The following is a 17,832-nucleotide window of genomic DNA, read 5'->3' as shown; positions in this document are numbered from 1 at the left end:
TCTAGGTTTGGGATTTTCTCAGCATCTGGTGGCCTCAGATTTTATGCAACCATAAACTGTTCCAAAATATTGTGTGTTCTTGTTCATGATTTTGGTATCCCTGGCAAAGTGTCCCTTTGTAAAAAACTGGCTTATGGAAAGTTGGTTCAGCACAGTAAGTGCAGTCTGACAATCCCCTGAATTGGGTACTCTTAGAGTACTCCACAACCAAGAGACTGGATAGCTGCTTCACTGTGCAAACCATTTACACATCCTCACACCATTTCTGTTTGACACAGACAAACATTCCAACATAAACCACTTTGTCTGTTACACAAAGCATTGCCAGCATCTAAATACAATAGACAAATGTAATTTTTCAGCACTAAGAGCTAAATTACACTGAAGAGAGGAAAATTAACCAATATGTGCTGAAAAGAGAGGGGTGTATTTCAAAAAGTGCATTCCAAGAAATGGTATTTAGTACAAATAAAACTATGAAACAATATGCAACTATTTCAAATAAGTCAATTTATATCAAATCTAAGAGATAGAATCACAAAATTATTATTTCTAATCTACAGGAAAGCGCCTTGAAAGAAGATGGTCCATAAGGTTTTAATCGTGTTCACCACATCTGTAAACAGAATAAAATGATTTGTTATTTATGTGAGTGCCACCTTGCCTTCAGTGTTAAACAGAACTTCTTGGTGGTTTCTCAAACATTCCAGAGTCCCTGAGGATAAAAGACATTGACTCTGGACTCCTGGACATGAATACAATTTTATCTGAGTGGGCTTCCCAGGTACTGCCAGACCTTGCATCACATGCTTTGCATGGATAATAGCAAGATGTGCTCAGCAGGGGCTCTGCACATTTTTAGAGCACAGCATGATAAATTAAGAATTTTTATTGAAACATAGAAGAGATTTAACAACACAGAAAACAACATAATACTTACAGTACTTCTTCTTTTCCTTAGTTTCTAAAACCTGTCCACCAGAATTGATTTGTGGCAAATTCAAAATACCACACTGCCCCAAATACAATGGCTTTTTCATTACAGCAATTAAAACTTGAAAGAAATACACTTACCTTACATTTGTTTTCAAACTAATTTTTTTACTAAGTTTTCAAGCTGTTTTAAAAACCAAACAAGAAGATCTAAGCTGCTGGTAAAATGTGCAGCAATCAGGGTCTTTGATGAACGTGTGAGCTGGAGCAGGGAACAGGTTCCACAGCAGAACTTTCAGGACCCATTACAGGAAGAAAACAAGGAAAGAGGCCTGTGGCATCCTGTGTTCTTCCCCTCTAAAAGCTGCAAGGCTCCTTTGTATTTGAGACAATTTGGAACTTATTTAAAAGCTAATTGGTACTTGCATACCAGAAAAATATTGTCAGTTCACAGAGGAAGACTGAAAAATAAAACGTGTTTGGATTGAAGGTTCAGCAAGCTGCAGCTCTGGCAAACAGCAGGGGTAAATCCCATAATAAATATTTGATTCCTCCCTACAGGTAAGTGCTAGTAAATGACCATTCTCAATTAAATATGCTTTGAGGTGCTTATTTGAAATAAGTGAGTCTACATAAACATTTATTTAACACAAAATCTTCAAAAGCAGTTAATCAGCACAGCATTGCAAGAAGTTAATTAAGCTCATAGGTGCTAATGGATTTAGAATGTTATTTATTCAGAGTTATCTAACTCTGGCTCACTTCCTCCTTCATGCTGGCACTAGCACGAAACCCTTCAGAAAGTTCTGGGGGATTTTTTACCCCTGTCCTCATACCAAATTAGAGCAGAGAGGTGGCCTGGAGGGCCAGCTCAGTTAGTGATCTCTGTCCCTGGCACAAGAGAAACACTGCTTCTTTTGGCACAACCCCATGAGGTGAGCCTAAGCCAAAGTGCATTCTCTGCTAGTGGCTGAGCACTTGCAGCACTTGATATAAAATTCTGAACCAGTGGCAAAATTGATTAAAATCAGGACTTTATTCTAATACCTTCTTTAAGGACTCTGAAAACTCTTTTCAATCCTCACTGCCACAGTGTATTGCTGCATAGTAAAAGTCCATCAAAATCTCTCATCTGGGCAAGTGAACAGGTTCTGACAGGATATTCCTCCTTCTAGACTGTCTGTGGGCATGCACTTTGGAGTAAGAAAGGCACCATCACCAATATCCTTGTCCAAACTGGTACATTATATATGCTAGACTCAGTGCAACAATTTCTGTGTCAGACTTCTGTTCTTAGCTGAATAAACTCCCATGGCAGGGTTTCAAACAGGCCCTCTGCTCCCCTCTCTTGCAGGCAGCTGAGCTATTTGCAAACACTTTCACACATTCTCCTGCCTGTGAGAAATGTAGGCCAGCTTACCACAAGCAGACAGTGTGAAAGCATTCTTAAAAAACCCAGCTGCTGGCCTGTTTTTCATAGAGTGCAAGTCCTTTTAAACACTTGCCTACCTTCTAGCCTGCAAACCCTCCTTTTCCACAGAGGGAACTTCTCCCTTTCTGGGGTGAGAACACCTCATGAGCCACGTCCCCTGCCCCACCACAGCAGACTGCTCTTGCACCACTATCACACTGCCCCACTAAGGCTCTAGCCAAATTGTAGAACTGAATGCAAAAAACCTACACCCAGCTGTGTCTGCTTTTAGTTCTCAATACTTCAATGCATTTTTAAATATCAACAAAATCCATAACTGATTCTTAAGTAAAACAAGCTGGAAATTGAAAGGAGTTGTATTTGTTTTAATTCAAATACAATCCAAATTAATTCCACTTAGGTCAATCATCAATACTCAGCTACAGCTAAAGAAAAAACTCCACAGAGATGGGGGATTTAAAATTAGTATGAAAGGTATGTAAGGTAAAAATTAAGAAACAAAATTAATCAGGAATTACAAATACAGAATATTTCCTCGAGTAATGCTTGGATTTTGATCCATTGTTAAAATCTGTAATTTTCACAATATTGTTCAAAAGCAGAATACCATTCACCATGGAAAATAGTATGAGATTTAAAAAAACAATTACAAGGTTGCCTACCTGGCACTAAGTTGCTGAAGGATTTGAACCTTCTCTCTCATTCGATCCCGATTTTGCTTTACATTCTTTGCAAGTATGAGGACACTTCCTACAATATGGAAAGCAAATAAAACATTGAAGAATTTTGCTGGATTTCTTCTAATACAACCATAGAGCATGATGGTAAAAGTACTTGAAGAAGTAATCTCTTGCCTAGATTCCCCAGTTTTTGTAATATGGGATATAAACTGCAAAATATGACATCTAAATGCCTCAGACAATAAATGCCCATTAATTAGTATTAAGTACTCCTTCTAGCAATTGCTAAAATATAACAGGATTTTCTAAGCAGCAAAGGACAGTCCTTGCCATTGTACCTATGAGCAAACTGAGCTAGGAGTAAGGTGTATAACACTTCCTGTAATACCAAGTATATACTTTGATATGTGGGGGAAGAATACAAGTAGAGAAATAGATGAACATTGAAAAAACTTCCCATTATCAGTCAGGTACTTTTATAGCCATAAAAGCTCATGCTGGTCTGGGGGAAAGATGTGGAAAGACAAAGGAGAATGTTTTTTTTAGATAGGACTTTTGGAAATGTGTTCTGTGAGCAAAAGGTTTCTACAAGAAGCCATATTGAGAATGGAGAGTACAACAGGCAGCTGAAGGAGGAGCTGGGAAGGAAATCAGAGTCTGATTTGATGTGAAGGAGTACTTTATGTGAAATTAAGAAAACAGTGAATAGAACATTCATGGAGGCACCAGGTGACAGAAGTCAACCACTGAGATCTATTCTATGGTTAGAGGTGCAAGGTGGAAGAAGCACCCCCTCAGTTTGTGCTCTTCATGGTTTGGCATGACAGCATGAGGTTGGGCAAAGCCAGAGAGGAGAGGGAGGTTGGAATACGAGCTGAGATTGACACTGTTGTTAAAACATGAGAACATTATAAGAAAATCTGCAGCATATTTGGCCTGAGGTATGTTCCAAAGGAAGACTCAAAGGATCAAAGTGATAACATGGACAATCTTAGCAGTATGATACTAGAAAAGAGACTGAGCAACTGTTCACATCACACTAAAAGTACAATAATTCCATTTAAATAATGGATATCCTAGTAACAGGTATTACAATTAGTTAAATTTGCATTTTCTGAAGAATGTGTAGTAGCTTCTAATACTGTGATATATAGTCCAAGATGAGTATTCAGGATCTAATCATAGAATTTAAATTAATAGTTTTACTCCATATAGTTTTAGACTATTTTAAATAAGCACAGACCTTTTTTTTCCTGGACCAAATGGTGCAATACCCATTTTCTTAAATTTTTTTCTGCATTCTCCCATGTATGACATCTTTCCAATGGCATAACCCAAGATACCAGCAACTACAGAGACAGATAACAAAATATTATTAATACAACAGCTTAAATCAGGAGTGTGCTATTGGCTCCACTTTATTCATATAACAAATTCTGTACCACATCTTCTCAGAACATGTCACAAACACATGTGAAATTATACAGGGTTTACAGGGGTGAATTCAATAACTACTGAACACTGGTTACCTATCATGAGAGAGAAGAACTGGTCCAAAATAATTGATACAGAAAAGGATATAATATTCCTATGTACAGGAAAAGGAGATAATATTTAAAGGATTATAGAAAATTAAATTAATTCACAATGTCAACACTAACAGTTTTTGCCTTTGATTGCACAACATGGTTTATTTCTAATTGATCACACTTTTAACACCAACTTCTCTGGCCTTCTAAGAAGCTGGAACATCAGCTTGCCATACTGTTGCACTGTGGCTTTCATTCACGAGAGTCAGAATAAAAGACTACTTCAGTGTCCTTGATTTCCTGCTGAATTTCTGCTGGAGAGGGAATCTATTTAATTTCTTGTCATTTACGAGCCACCTCACTGTACAGTACAGTTCCTGTGCTTCTCTCTCTTTTCTTTATCAATCCACGGTTCTGAATTAGACAGTTGAGATCAATCAAACACATGAAAAGGACTGTACTATTTTATATATTATAGTATTGTGACTTCTTGATACCATAAATTGTGCAATCTGCCAAGCACAATGAGCTGACATAATTTATAAAATAAAATGGAGACTAGAGTTTGTACCAATTTGAGATACTGTGTTACATAAATATAAGCTGCTTCTGAAAATATTTACATTAGAAGAATCTCATTTTATACATTTATTTTTAAACACATCAGAAATCTGATTTCCTAATCTGCTGGGGTAACATATAAATTGCAAAAAAATATGATTTTGGAAAGAAATTCAGAGAGATGCATCTTTACAGGCATATTGCCTGTAAAGAACCTTTTCTTTCCTTTTAGAATTGGGTACAACTTACTTGCCATCTTGGGGAATGGACCAAATCTTGGACTTGCTGAGAAAATGCCTACAATAAAAGGAAATAGTCAGAAATCTTATTCACTTGAGGAACTCAGCAGCACTCAAAACCAGCACTAATTTTCCTACAGATTTTGCATTTCTTAAGGTGAAGATGGTACGAAGTCCATTAACTCAGATTTCAGTACATCAGGGCACTTTCTATTCCACTAGTTCTTAGTGCATGTGTTTTGGGCAGTTCTAGAGTCATAGGAGGAAGAGAATCTGGACTTTGCAGGATTCACCTCAGGCAGGAGTTCAGAGTGCAAACCAACATGAAAGCAGCAGTGTAAACCAACATGTCTGCCACTGGTGACACCTGCAGCACTGCAGAGGAAGTGATGGTGGCTTATGTTTCAGCACAAACCAACCCTGCATATAAAACAGCAAAATTAAATCTCTTACACAGGGTCCAGCTCCTTGTGCTGTGATAAGTAGGATGAAACTGCTCTTTAGTAGCTTTCCATGGCTATCAATTAAAATTGTACCACTGGTATCTAGCCTTCCCCTGTGCAGAGGAAAGATCACACATTTTGGCCTTTAAGAGGAGAACACAGTGTGCTAAACAAAAAAAGCAAAAAATTATCTTTAGCTTTTCCACCTAAATCCACATTCCCTCAGTTATCTCAGGAGGTGAAACCAGTATTCCTCTGAGAACTATGTGTCTGGCAGAGGAATGCCATGCTGTGGAGGAGGGCTCCACACAGCAAGATTACCATGGCAAAGGGAAGGGAAGTAAACACTGCTTGCACTGTTACATGCATTCAGACAGTAATAATGAGGCTTAGAAGCTCCAGTATCTTCTAGAGGCAGGGCACTGTGTGCAGCCATCAGAAGAAAGTATTTAGACAGAGGATTATTCAGCCTATGCTAAGCACAAGGGCCTTTGCCCACTGTGATCTATGCAATTTTATATTGGGTCTCTCGGGGGAGGGAGGAACAAAAGTGTTGTTTGTTTCTAATCACGCCCCTCCAACTGTTGACACACAGCAATGATTATTTACTAAGAGCATTCGTTATTTCACAGCTGATCAGAAACAGCCAAGTACAATGAACAGAGACTGAGAAGAGTACCTGGTGCCAGAGGCTGGCATGTTACTACAGAGACAGCCCTGGTGCCCTTCCTATCACTGCTCACCCTTTTTCCAGTGTGCAATCCTTCTCTGACACACTCTTACTCCTTCCCTCCCTGTCTCCCTACAAGCTCATAGGTCAAGGATGGAGTAGGGAACCCGCATCAGCCTCTTGTGATACAGCTTAGCAGACTTCAGGGTGGATGCCCCTCACTCTCTCCCCAAAACACCAACCTCAACCTTATACACAGTCAAGGCCCCGGCAGGGAAACTGAAGGTGCCTGTGCAGAACCAGGTTCACCCACCACATAAAGAGAACACAATTTTCTTTTGTGTTAGCCTGCAGATCATGAGCCATCTCTACAGAAAGCTCTCTGTCTCCTCCCTTTGGCAGTACTCCTTGTCCCTTTGCACCAAAGCTGCAGTCACATTGACACATGGTCAGTGCCAACACACTGCCAGCATTTCCAACACCCTAGGGAGAGCTCCAGCCCCCGATGCTGACCCCTGCTCGGGCTGTACCACGCTCTGCCCCACGAGCCGCCCCACTGAAGGCTCTACTCACCTCCAGGTGATCACGGTGACAAAATCCAGCCACCAGCCTTTGGATTTGCAAATTCTCTTTTCAGTTCATTCTTGCAAAAGAATGACTGTGGCAATGCACACATAATAATCAAATCACCATAGCAATGATGTAATGAGCAAGAAGAATATTGATCTTGAAAACCAGCACTTTAATGACATATTTTTTTATCTTTACCTTTTGAGATTAGCCCCTGGGTGACAAGCATGCTCCCAAGAGATAAAGGAAGAGCTGTGAAAATGAAAACGAGAGTAGCTAGTATCAGCCAAAATTTGCTACATATTTGGTAAATACTCTCTTATACATGAAATGTTTTCTGTTTCTAATGTTAAACACATTATTTCTAAACATTAACTTTGCCCACTGTTCTTAATCACCTATTACATCTGCTCATTCAAATTCTGTTCTCTTCAAAGCCACAATGTCCTGACACAGTGCCAGACATCAGCCATGCTGTAACATCTGGAGCTAATGCAATATATATATATATATATATATATAGTTATTAAATAATAGTTTCCACAATCTGAATATCTCCTCTAACTACTGCAACACTTGTAATGACAACAGCTCCAATAAAATTCAGCTTTTCAAGGAATTATGTAATTTAGATACAAACTGAGAGGGTGGAAGTAAAGGATACTAAATCACCAAGCACTGATCTTTTTAGCTGTCCTAACATACAAAGAATTTCACAAATCAAAGACACATAGCTATGTCTGTCTTCCATTCAAAGGCAAGGATAAGTATGTAACAAGGTAAAACATTCCTAAGGTAGTTGTTATAATGGACTTCAAGAATGGAACCAACTCTACAACTGCTGAAGTTCAGATTAAACAAGACCTCAACTCAACCACCTTCACCCACAACAATTATGCAAATAATTCAATTAAACCTTTGAGAATACAAAGTATAACTTAACATGACAGAGTTAACCCACAACAGTGTTCCAACAAAAAAGCATTTTGCAGACAGTTTTGCATACATACAACAAAAAGTCATTCTGTGTGGTAAGTGTGGTGAGAATGATTTTGGATCACTCACCTCTGTACCAGAAACTTTCCTGTCTGCATTCTTTAATGATCTTTGCAATCTCTCTGTCTTGAATTTGGGACATGGGACAAAAGAACATTGGCTGAAAGCATAAACATGGATTAGTTTACCAAATTTAATCTCACAGGAAGAAAAAAAACCAAATCAATTAAAGAAGATAAATTATTTAAAAAACAAATAAATGCAAAGCAAAACTCCTTATTCTGTTGCTAGCAGTGTGATGAAATTATGATGCCCCAATACAGAAACAGAAAGAACTACTTAGGTTTTAAGTATAAACAACCCATCTTGTTGGTCTTTACTTTCCTAAAATAGCTCAGCTGCTGCTTACCCCAGAAGCATATTGTTTTCTATCTGTTAGTCATTTCATTCTCATGAGCTCCATTATGTCTCCCAGAAAGAAATGACAGGAAATAAAGGCGGAGTGGCAGTTTTCAAAAATCAAGTTCTGCTCTGTACAGAAATCAACTGAAGTTCAATAATAGCAGATTTTGCAAGTAGAGGGTCAACACAAATTCTGCCAGACTCCCCACTAGTAGAACTTTCTCTCTGAGCAATTTAAATATGTCCATGGCATTAACTGAACTCATACTGGCTTCACCCTAGTACAAATCAGGCTGCCAACAGACTTCTTGAAGGTAGCTCTTTTTTCCCCCATTGTGCTTGTGAGGAAAAAGTGACAGTATCCTCCCTTGCATTCTATCCAGGGTATTGGCATGGAAACATATGAGGATTATTTTTCTTTCTTTAAGAAAAGACTCAGTGTTAAAAGGGTACACTGGTTTCGACTGGACGAGAGTTTATTTTCTCCATAGTAACCAGGGTGGTGCTAGGCTGGGGATTTATGACCAAACCAGTCTTTACATTACAGGGATATTTCATTACTGCTGAGTAGACCTTACACAGAGTCAAGGCCTTTTTGTTTCTCAGGCTGCCCCACCAGCTGGGGATGTAGAAGAATTTGGTAAGGGACACAGCTGGGACAGCTGAACCCAGCAGATCCAAAGGATATTCCAATTCCATACCATGACATTGTGCTCAACAAGAAAAGCCAAGGGAAAGGAGTTGTCATTAAGTTAAAATTAATTTAAATTTTAACATTTTTTTTATAAAAAGACATCATCTTCAGACATACACATTCTTGAAAAAAAAAGCCAGGCATCATAGAAGAAGCAATGCCTTGGAAAAAAGAGTACATTCATCTATTACAGGATTCAATCTCCTTTTATGCCTGACTCCTTTTATGCATGATTTTATAGCCATCATAAGGAAATGCATTTATTGGCCATAGCCACACATTTCACATTATAGGTAATTAATATCTCAGCCCTTTTTCAAGCACTGCTCCCACAAAAGTTAATGGTGGAGCTGGGCAAACAACACAGACTTGGCTCCACTCCAGATCACAGAGAACTGCTTCAAACTGGTTTCAGAGCAAGGTCATAGCAAATACAGTAAAATGCAAACAGGGTGCCTGAAAGATAAGGAAATGCATGTCAGAACCCCAAGTGCACCAACAGGCTTTGCAACCTTTCTGCCTGCATACACACCCTGCCAGCTGTTTAGTTGCTTGAGCTCAGAGTCAGCTCTACCATGGCACAGTTGTGTAACACTGAGTTAGACTGCAGAGAAAACAGAAAAGCTCAGAGAAAGCAGCAGGAAGCTTTACCCAGGGCCTCTGCCCTTCAGCTCAGGCCCTTGCCTTAACTGTGCTGTAGCTATACCATGGAGATCCTTACCCTGCCTTGCTAACCTGATTACTCAGCTTAGCATGAGACTTGCCTGGCAGTCACTGAACTGACTGTAGGCTGATCATTGGATCTGCTCTCCTCCTCTTTTTGGGTACTGTGATACTGTGCTCCCTGTACCTGAGGCCCTATCCCCTGCCACCCTGCTGCCACTTGTGCCTCTTCCTTGCAGATCAGCCTAGTATTGCTGCCCTCTGGTAATGACTGGTTAGCAAAAACTCCTATCACATTTAAATTCCTTGATGTCTCCATCAGAGGAGAATGTTCTTGTGCTGAACTCTTCCCTTCTCCCCTTCTGAACATGTGCATGCAGAGCTTGATGGGGACAGGCTGTACTGGACTTGTGCTCAGACACCTCGGCTATGCCAGCTCATAACTCAGGGCACAAATCAGAGCCTTGAGATTGACAACCCCCAGCCCTCTGAGCACAGTGAACCAGGAAAAACAACACACCATCCTCTCCTCCCTTCATCTATATGCTTAAGCTAACAGACACCTATTTCTCTCTTCAGTAAGAGCAACTGAGGCAAAGCCTGTTATTCATTAGCAATAGCACCGAAATCAAAGGGAGGAGACCCAGCTTACCCATCCAGGCTGCTTTACTGGAGGTGTCTGACCTCCCGGTTGAGCTGTTTCAGAAGACATTGTCTCTTTCCTTGTAGTCTGCTACTGCTCTTGTTCAGCAGAGGCGTTTTATGCTTGGCTACTTCTCTTTCTGCAAGGTACAAAGGTAGAAAGTCAAGATATCATACTGGTATTTGTAAGTCCAATGTTCATCTACAAGGAAAATGGACCAGGTTGAAAGGAGTGCAATTTTTACAGCAGAGAGCATCTGATACACAATTTACAGCATAGTTTATCACTTATCAGCAACACAGAGATGTGCATAACTTAAACAGGTAAGTCAGTAACTACAATTAAATGCTGAATCATGACTTAGTATAGTATGCTCAATCATAAAGAAATGAAAGTAAATATGAGCAAGTAATAGAAAACCTTTCTAATTTTTTAATGTATTGCAGGTCCAAAAACCAGCTTCTTTAGTGTGCTGTCCAGAATTACTGCATTACTTCTACCCTCACTGCCATCATCTGAAGCCTGGATTCCATGGGACCCCCCAAGCAAGCCTATCACAAACCACATCTGTGTCTCCAAAAACCCAATTCAGTTACAAACATCCTTTAAAAAAAAAAAAAACACAAAAAAACCACAAAAGAATAAATAGATTCCAAAGAGTTTTAGAGTTGCAACCTTCCATGCTTGAGAGCTATGCTGCCAGGGAAAAGCAAGAAGGAAACTCATTTATTTCTAGAGCACTTCAAACAATCTGAATTGTGATTTTTACCCAGCACTTTGCTGCATGCTCCAGCACTTTATTAACATAGAAGGCACTTCTTTTCTGAAAGTACCTTCTGAGAATGGTGGCACTGAGCAAGGCTAAAGTGGCTGTTAAGGGCAGAGTTAAATAGAAAAGATATGTAACAATTTACTGATCTATTTTTTTTTTCATTAATAATATTACTGTATAAACAACTTCCTGCACTTACTTTGGGGTCAGTTGCACAGCTATGAAGTTCAAGCAACATCTGCTTCATAAACACTAGATATTCAGACAGCAAAGCTTTTTTAAGCAATAGGAGCAACATAACCTCCCATCCCCTTAGTAAAAAAAAACTTGAATAAAGCATTGAATTCACACCAACCTGCACTTTATTCTCAGACACTCACAAAAATGACAATGATCACTGTGTCTTTGAAAAACCATAAGTTTGAAAACCCATCTTCTATGAGGAAAGCTCACAGCTCTACACCGTCTTCCTCAATCTGAGAGCAATTTAATTTTCATCAGTTTCTTGTCACTTAATGCAAAAAAATGACATAAAATATAAGAAAGACATATAAAATGTTTGTGACAATCAAAAATGAATCAAATGTTCTTTTCTTATCTGCCTTTTTATTCTCATCTACTCAGAAAGCCTACTTGTGCAGAGGGCTGCATAAAATAATCACTGGAAACAATTTCTAAATGCTGCAACAGATTTAAAGTGCTTGTCTTTTTCATGATAATAAAACAGCTGAGTCACAGGAGGAAAATAAATAAAATAAAATGAAGGGAAAAGAGTGAGTATAAATAAAGATTACAGCTATCTGCAGTTTGCCATGGGCCTCCTATATTGGCCTAAGTACACATTTCTCCTGAATTATAAATTATTCAGCTATGCTACTGCTTCAACATAATGAAGAACCCCAAAAATATTTAGCCCTTTAAGCAGCCTCATGGTACATCTCCCACATGGGATGAAAGCTGAGAGCTATACTGGCAAGAATGAAACAAAGAGGCAGAGTTGATGTCATCAAAACATTATGTAACTGACATTAATATTCATATCTAGCAGACAAGCTGTCTCCTATCTGAGGAATGTAAAAGTGTTCTAATATTTCAAGCCCCTGTGTCTTGGAAAGACAACTGTTATCCCAAAAAATAACTATATTTTCATTAGCTTACTGCAGAAATGTAATTTCTTGTAATTTTCTGCAGTACTCATTGCTGTTTTCTCAACCTTACACATAATTCTTAGTGCAACAATTAAGTGTATATTCTGGGAAGAATTTTCCAGTTATATTATTCTGTTTAAATGAAATACCTATATAATACAAGATTAAATCAATGTTGTTTGCAAGGATCAAATAGTCAAAAAACTTATTGTCTTTTACAAGAAATATTCTGGTCAATTTCTTCATTTTCAGGAGAAAATGCTTATTTTAGGCTCCTGAAAATATCTCACAGTTTGAATACCTCTAATGGGATGACAAAGAAGCAGTATGCAAGAAGACAGCTAAGTTTTTCAAATATGAGAGTTGTCAACTTCATATACTGTGTTTTCAATAAAAATCCTCCTTCTAAATAGAAATAATGACCCCATATTTCCTGCTGCTAGAATTTGGGGAAGAAAGGGGGGAGCCAAAATCGCTTCTATTAACTGGTCCAGGCAATGGGCTGCGACGCCCAGGGCAGGCACCACTCATCAGAGATTTCAGAGAGTCACTTCAAGGACCATCGTGAGGAAGATGACAAGCCTCAACATGATGTTTCACACCTATCCGAACTGGTTGTCTGAAGTAAGAGCCTGAGCCTGAAACAAAGGTGAGTCTACAGTGTAGCTGCACTAGGCAGTCAATGCAAAGATCCCTACCAGCGCCTGGGAGCGCGGGCAATGCCCCGTGCCTGCCCAGCCCTGCTCAGGGCCCACACCCAGGGCAGGGCACACCCGGCCAGCACTGAGGATTTCTTTCCCCGACTCACAGAAGTGATTAAGCTGGAGAAGGCCTCTAAGATAATCGAGTCCAGCCTATGACCAAACACCACCTTGTCAACTGAACCATGGCACTGTCACGTCCATTCCAATATCTAATCACGCTTATTGTGAATAAATTCTTCTGACGTCCTCCTCTGGCACAGCTTGAGGCTAGTCCTCTTGTCCCGCCATCAGTCGTCTGGGAGAAGAGACTAATCAACCTCCTTCCAGGTGGCTGCAGAGGGCAATAAGGTCTCCCCGAGCATCCTTTTCTCCGTGCTAAACGCCCCCAGCTCCCTCAGCCACTCCTAGCAGGACTTATACCCCAGACCCTTCAGCAGCTCCGCTGCCCTTCTCTGCACACGCTCAAGCACCTCAGTGTGCTTCCTGAACTGAGGGCGACGGCGCCGTCGGGCTGCGGCAGCACAGGCCCCGCAGCGGCCGCCTGCGCCGGGCCTGCTGCCCAAAGCCGCGCCTCGACCCCCGCCTTCCCCCGCCGTGACGCCGGAGAGACCCGGCCCCGCGGGGCCGCTCGGCGCGGAGAGGAGGAGTCTGACACTCACGGCCCCCACACCGCTTACCTTCCGTAGGCCTCCGGAGGAAATGGGCTGAACTGGGCCGGGCTGGGCTGGGCCGGGCTGGGCTGGGCTGGGCCGGGCCGGGCTGGGCTGGCCCGGCCCGGCCCGGCCCGGCCGGCCCCAGAAGCCCGCCAGGGCCCGCCTGCCGGGCTGAGCCGCGCTAGGCGGGGGCCGGCCCGGCCGGGCTGCCGGGCTCCAGCGGCACCTGCCGGCCGCCGGGCGCAGGGACACCGGGGCGGCCGGCCCGCAGGGTGCCCCTCGTGCCCCGCTCCTCGCTCCTACGAGGGCTACACGGGCACATCTCGCCTCCCGGTGCGCTGCTCCGGTGGGAAAACAGCAAGCACGCCAAGAAAATTCCGCCTTCTCGGATTTCGCCACTGAAATTCAGACCGCTCTTTCAGCAAGGGTATGTGTTAGTGAAGGTAACAGAATCACGGAATCATTAGGGTTGGAAGGGCCCTCTGGAGGTCATCCGGTCCAACCCCCAAGCCAAGGCAGGGCCACCTGGAACAGGTGACACAGGAACTCGTCCAGGTGGGTTTGGAACATCCCTGGGCACCCTGTTCAGTGCTCTGGCACTCTCTGTGGAAAAGTCTTCCTCAAGCTGAATTGGAACTTCATGTGGTTTTAGTTTATGGCCACTGTTCCTTGTCCTGTTGCTGGGTACCACCAAAAAGGGTCTGGCAGCATCCTCTGGCACCTGCCTTTGAGATATTCATATGCACTGATGAGATCCCTCCCAGTTTTCTCATCTGCAGACCAAATAGGCCCAGCTCCTGCAGTGTCTCCTCAAGAGAGATGTTCCAGACCTTCCATCATCCTTGTGGCTTCCACTGAACCCTCTCCAGTAACTTCTTCTCTTTCTTGTAGTGAGGACCCCAATATACAACATACAGGGTCTGTCCTATGAATTGAAAATATTTTTTTGGAAATGAAATCTTCTTTAAAAAAAAACTCTTTTGAAATCTTCTTTAAAAAGGAAATTCTACCTTGACCATTTTGGAATGAAAAGTGTTGCTTATCTACTTTGATTTTAATACTACAATGCTTGTAAATAATTAAGTAAATAATTAAATTTTAATATTAACAAGAATTTAACAAATAAGAAAGGCACTTTCATCAGGCAAAAATAATTTTGCAAACAAAGTTATCCTGAAAATGTCAGTTGGGTGTGGGAGGAGTTGTTCTAGGAATACTGAAAAAAAAGGTTCTACTTTCTCTGAAATGAGAAATGCAATGCCTCTCTGTAAGAATAATATAAACATGAGTTTTATTCTGCATTTTATTTTAATAAAAACGGTCTCTGTTTCTATTTCATTTTGCTTTTTTTTCACAGCAAGACAATAGTTTTCAGTAGAGTATCTAAAATGATGATATGACACTTCAGTGCTTATCATGAAATGAATAGCCTGTGAGATCACCATTAAACTTCCTCCTTTTGCATGACCTTGGTGTCTCAGTTTCATAAGAAACATAAATCGTAGTTAATTTTCTTAAGTCCAGAAAAAGCTTTCATCTTCCATCAGTCTCAGCTACTTGAAGCCCCTTTCACCAGACTATTCTCCCACTCTTTCCTGCCAAACCAGAGGATCAGACTTTGCTGCTGCAAAATGTGCTTTTCACGCGGAGGCTGGGCAAGAGCGTTGTCCTAAAACAAGTCTTGAAAGTGTATCTAATACCTTTCTAATACTGGGATCTAAAAGGTATTCTTGGAAACATACACTAAAACTATTTAATAGATATTGGCTCCATGCTGTTCTGAAAAATGCAATACACTAGAGAATCCCATGTGGAGTGAGTACTTAATAACCAAAGACTTCTTAACTGGTCCAGCTTAAACTGAACATAAAATGAAAGAGCTCTGGAATGATAATTTTCTTATGGGCTATATGTGTGCCTGGGGATAGTGATTGCCTAGAGATAGGATTGTTTGAATTCTTGCAAAAGAATTCTTGCAAATTTCTGTGCAAAAGTGCCTATTAAAAATCAGTTTAAGCTTCTTTTTAATTGTAACTTTAAATGTAAAGTTTGTTATCACAATTCAATATGTTCTTCAAACACTCTTTCTTTCCAAGATTTACCTGAAAGTTTTTCAGAGTTATAAAAATGGAGAGAAGGTAATAGAAACCAGTAAATGTAAGTGATTTGGAAGAGTAAACACAAAGCAAAAGAGACTCTTACTGCTCCTGAACAAAACCAACTATACACATCAAAATATAAAAACCCCAAGTGATACCAAAAATAAAACAACCAATATGGAGTTGAATGTTTGGCTGAGGAATTATCTGTTGTCAGAGTAGAAGCAGATCAAGGAATGAGATTTCACAAACTCAGGGAAGGTTTACAGGCTCTGGCTGCTTGACTGAAGAACCTCTTAAAAAACACGGAAGGGTTGCCAGGGTCCTGATGTTCACCACAGTCACCAAAGCAAATCCTTGCTGGTGTGCATGTTCAACAGAAACACTCCACCTATGTGTGCAGTGTGTGCCAGCAGGAGGAACTATTACCACTTTGTCTGTTACAAAATCAAACCCTATTAATTGCTTGAAATTCCCTGAGAAACAAAGCTCCACCCCCTTGCTTTGTAACCATAACAGAGCATGGAAAACGAAGTAAGAATTACACGACAGGGCATTGTTCTCATGCTGATGGGAGTAGGAGTCAAGGACGAATGAAAAGACGTGAAAAGTCACAGCAGGAAACAGTCAACATACTTCTGAGTAAAACATTAAACTGCCCTCACTACTTGCAAGGAATCATGTAAGTTTTCTCTGTCTTGGCTGATTCTTGGATGTATTTCTATTTTATACTTGTCCTGGGCTATCTTTAAAAAGTGAAGAGTTGGTAATTATGAAATGTTTAAGATACAGGATTTCCCCTTCTCAGTGTGAAGAACCCAGTAAAGTGCTTGCAGGGACCTGCATGTGTTTGTATTTCCCATGAGGCTGTGACAAATGCCTATCTGTAAACTCATCCACTCCGGCTTTCTTCCAGAGCTGTGGTTTTAATCCTAATCTGTGCTCATACTTTCGTGCTTTTTTACCCCGTTTCTCTGGCACTTGCTTCTGCTTCTTCATCATGCTCATTTCAGGCATCTCAGGCAATACATAAGGACAACTTCTCACAGGGGTTTGAAAGTTCTTTTAAGTGCCATGTGTTTATTTGGGTTTCAAAACATACTTGTATTACAGTTTGAACCTAAATAAAGCATTGTTTTTTTACAATCACTAGCTTTAGAAAAGTTTACCCTTGTCAACCAATGTAATTATGGGGCTTTTAAATTCAGATAATTTTGTTATGTCTGCCTTGGGGTAAGAGTGTCTTAAATATTATTCTAGAATGAAAATGCTTCTTGTTCTGTGAGTGGAAGATCCTACTGTAGTGTTTTCTGGACTTTACTGGTCTGACATCATTGTATTCCTCTAACGATCAAATGCTTTTGCTTTATTTTTTTGCCAAGTACACCTGTGGCACTCCAGGAATACAAAAAAATGTAGTGAAAGGCATTGCTCCACATATATGTGTAACTAAGCACCTTGCAAGCATTGACTTTTGTATTTAACACATTACAACTGAATCTGGAGCTCATACACATATCAGCCCTATGGAGAGCACTAGAATGTAACTTTGTGCCATGTGAAGCCAAACTTAATAGTTACTAACAATCTCCAAGACAGTACCCAGAATACAATGGGTAAATTTGTCAGGATCTGCATTATTTTCATTGCATTATGAGTTCAATGGAAGCCACACAAGCATATCGGGTTCACAATTCCAGTCATGTCTTGTTTTACTGGAACTCCACCTATGAACCATGAAGCAAGATACTGCAATTACAAAAAGGGTTGCAAAATTTTTTTGAACATGTATTGGCTGAATGCATGCTGTGAGCCTCAAGCTCTGCTCAGCAGCCATGTTCTGGTTTTATTCTGGCCAAAGATCTCATCTTCCATTTGCATCACACCACAGTGAGATGAAATTGTGTCATCACTCACGTAATCCTGATATCCAGTCATAAGTGAGCTTGGTGAATATTCTGGTACGACTTTTCTTTAATGAAGAAAAAGAAAGGTGCCTTT

At 40.6% G+C, this 17,832-nt stretch overlaps 1 protein-coding gene across 1 annotated transcript; it reads right to left on the bottom strand.

The window, feature by feature from the left end:
• Positions 1 to 401: 401 nt before the first annotated feature.
• OCIAD2 (OCIA domain containing 2) lies at positions 402 to 13,821 on the bottom strand. The gene is made up of 8 exons (XM_058024871.1): positions 13,757 to 13,821; positions 10,465 to 10,594; positions 8,123 to 8,213; positions 7,256 to 7,309; positions 5,385 to 5,432; positions 4,289 to 4,394; positions 3,028 to 3,115; positions 402 to 616 (listed from the first exon to the last, which is right to left on the bottom strand). Exons 2-7 carry the CDS (start codon positions 10,522 to 10,524, stop codon positions 3,034 to 3,036), a joined length of 441 nt encoding a protein of 146 aa, XP_057880854.1. The 5' UTR covers positions 10,525 to 10,594; positions 13,757 to 13,821; the 3' UTR covers positions 402 to 616; positions 3,028 to 3,033.
• Positions 13,822 to 17,832: the final 4,011 nt, after the last annotated feature.

Source organism: Melospiza georgiana, chromosome 5 (assembly GCF_028018845.1).
Source record: "Melospiza georgiana isolate bMelGeo1 chromosome 5, bMelGeo1.pri, whole genome shotgun sequence".
Lineage (NCBI taxonomy): Eukaryota > Metazoa > Chordata > Aves > Passeriformes > Passerellidae > Melospiza > Melospiza georgiana.
Note: the sequence above shows the minus strand (reverse complement) of the source record. Positions and strands in the feature narration are given on the sequence as shown.

Coding starts and splice junctions, on each gene's coding strand:
- OCIAD2 (XM_058024871.1), bottom strand. CDS start 10,524: ATGTCTTCTGAAACAGCTCAACCGGGAGGTCAGACACCTCCAGTAAAG. Junction 8,214..10,464: donor CAGTAAAGCAGCCTGGATGG/GTAAGCTGGGTC, acceptor TTATGCTTTCAG/CCAATGTTCTTTTGTCCCAT. Junction 3,116..4,288: donor TTTGGTCCAGGAAAAAAAAG/GTCTGTGCTTAT, acceptor TCCATATTGTAG/GAAGTGTCCTCATACTTGCA.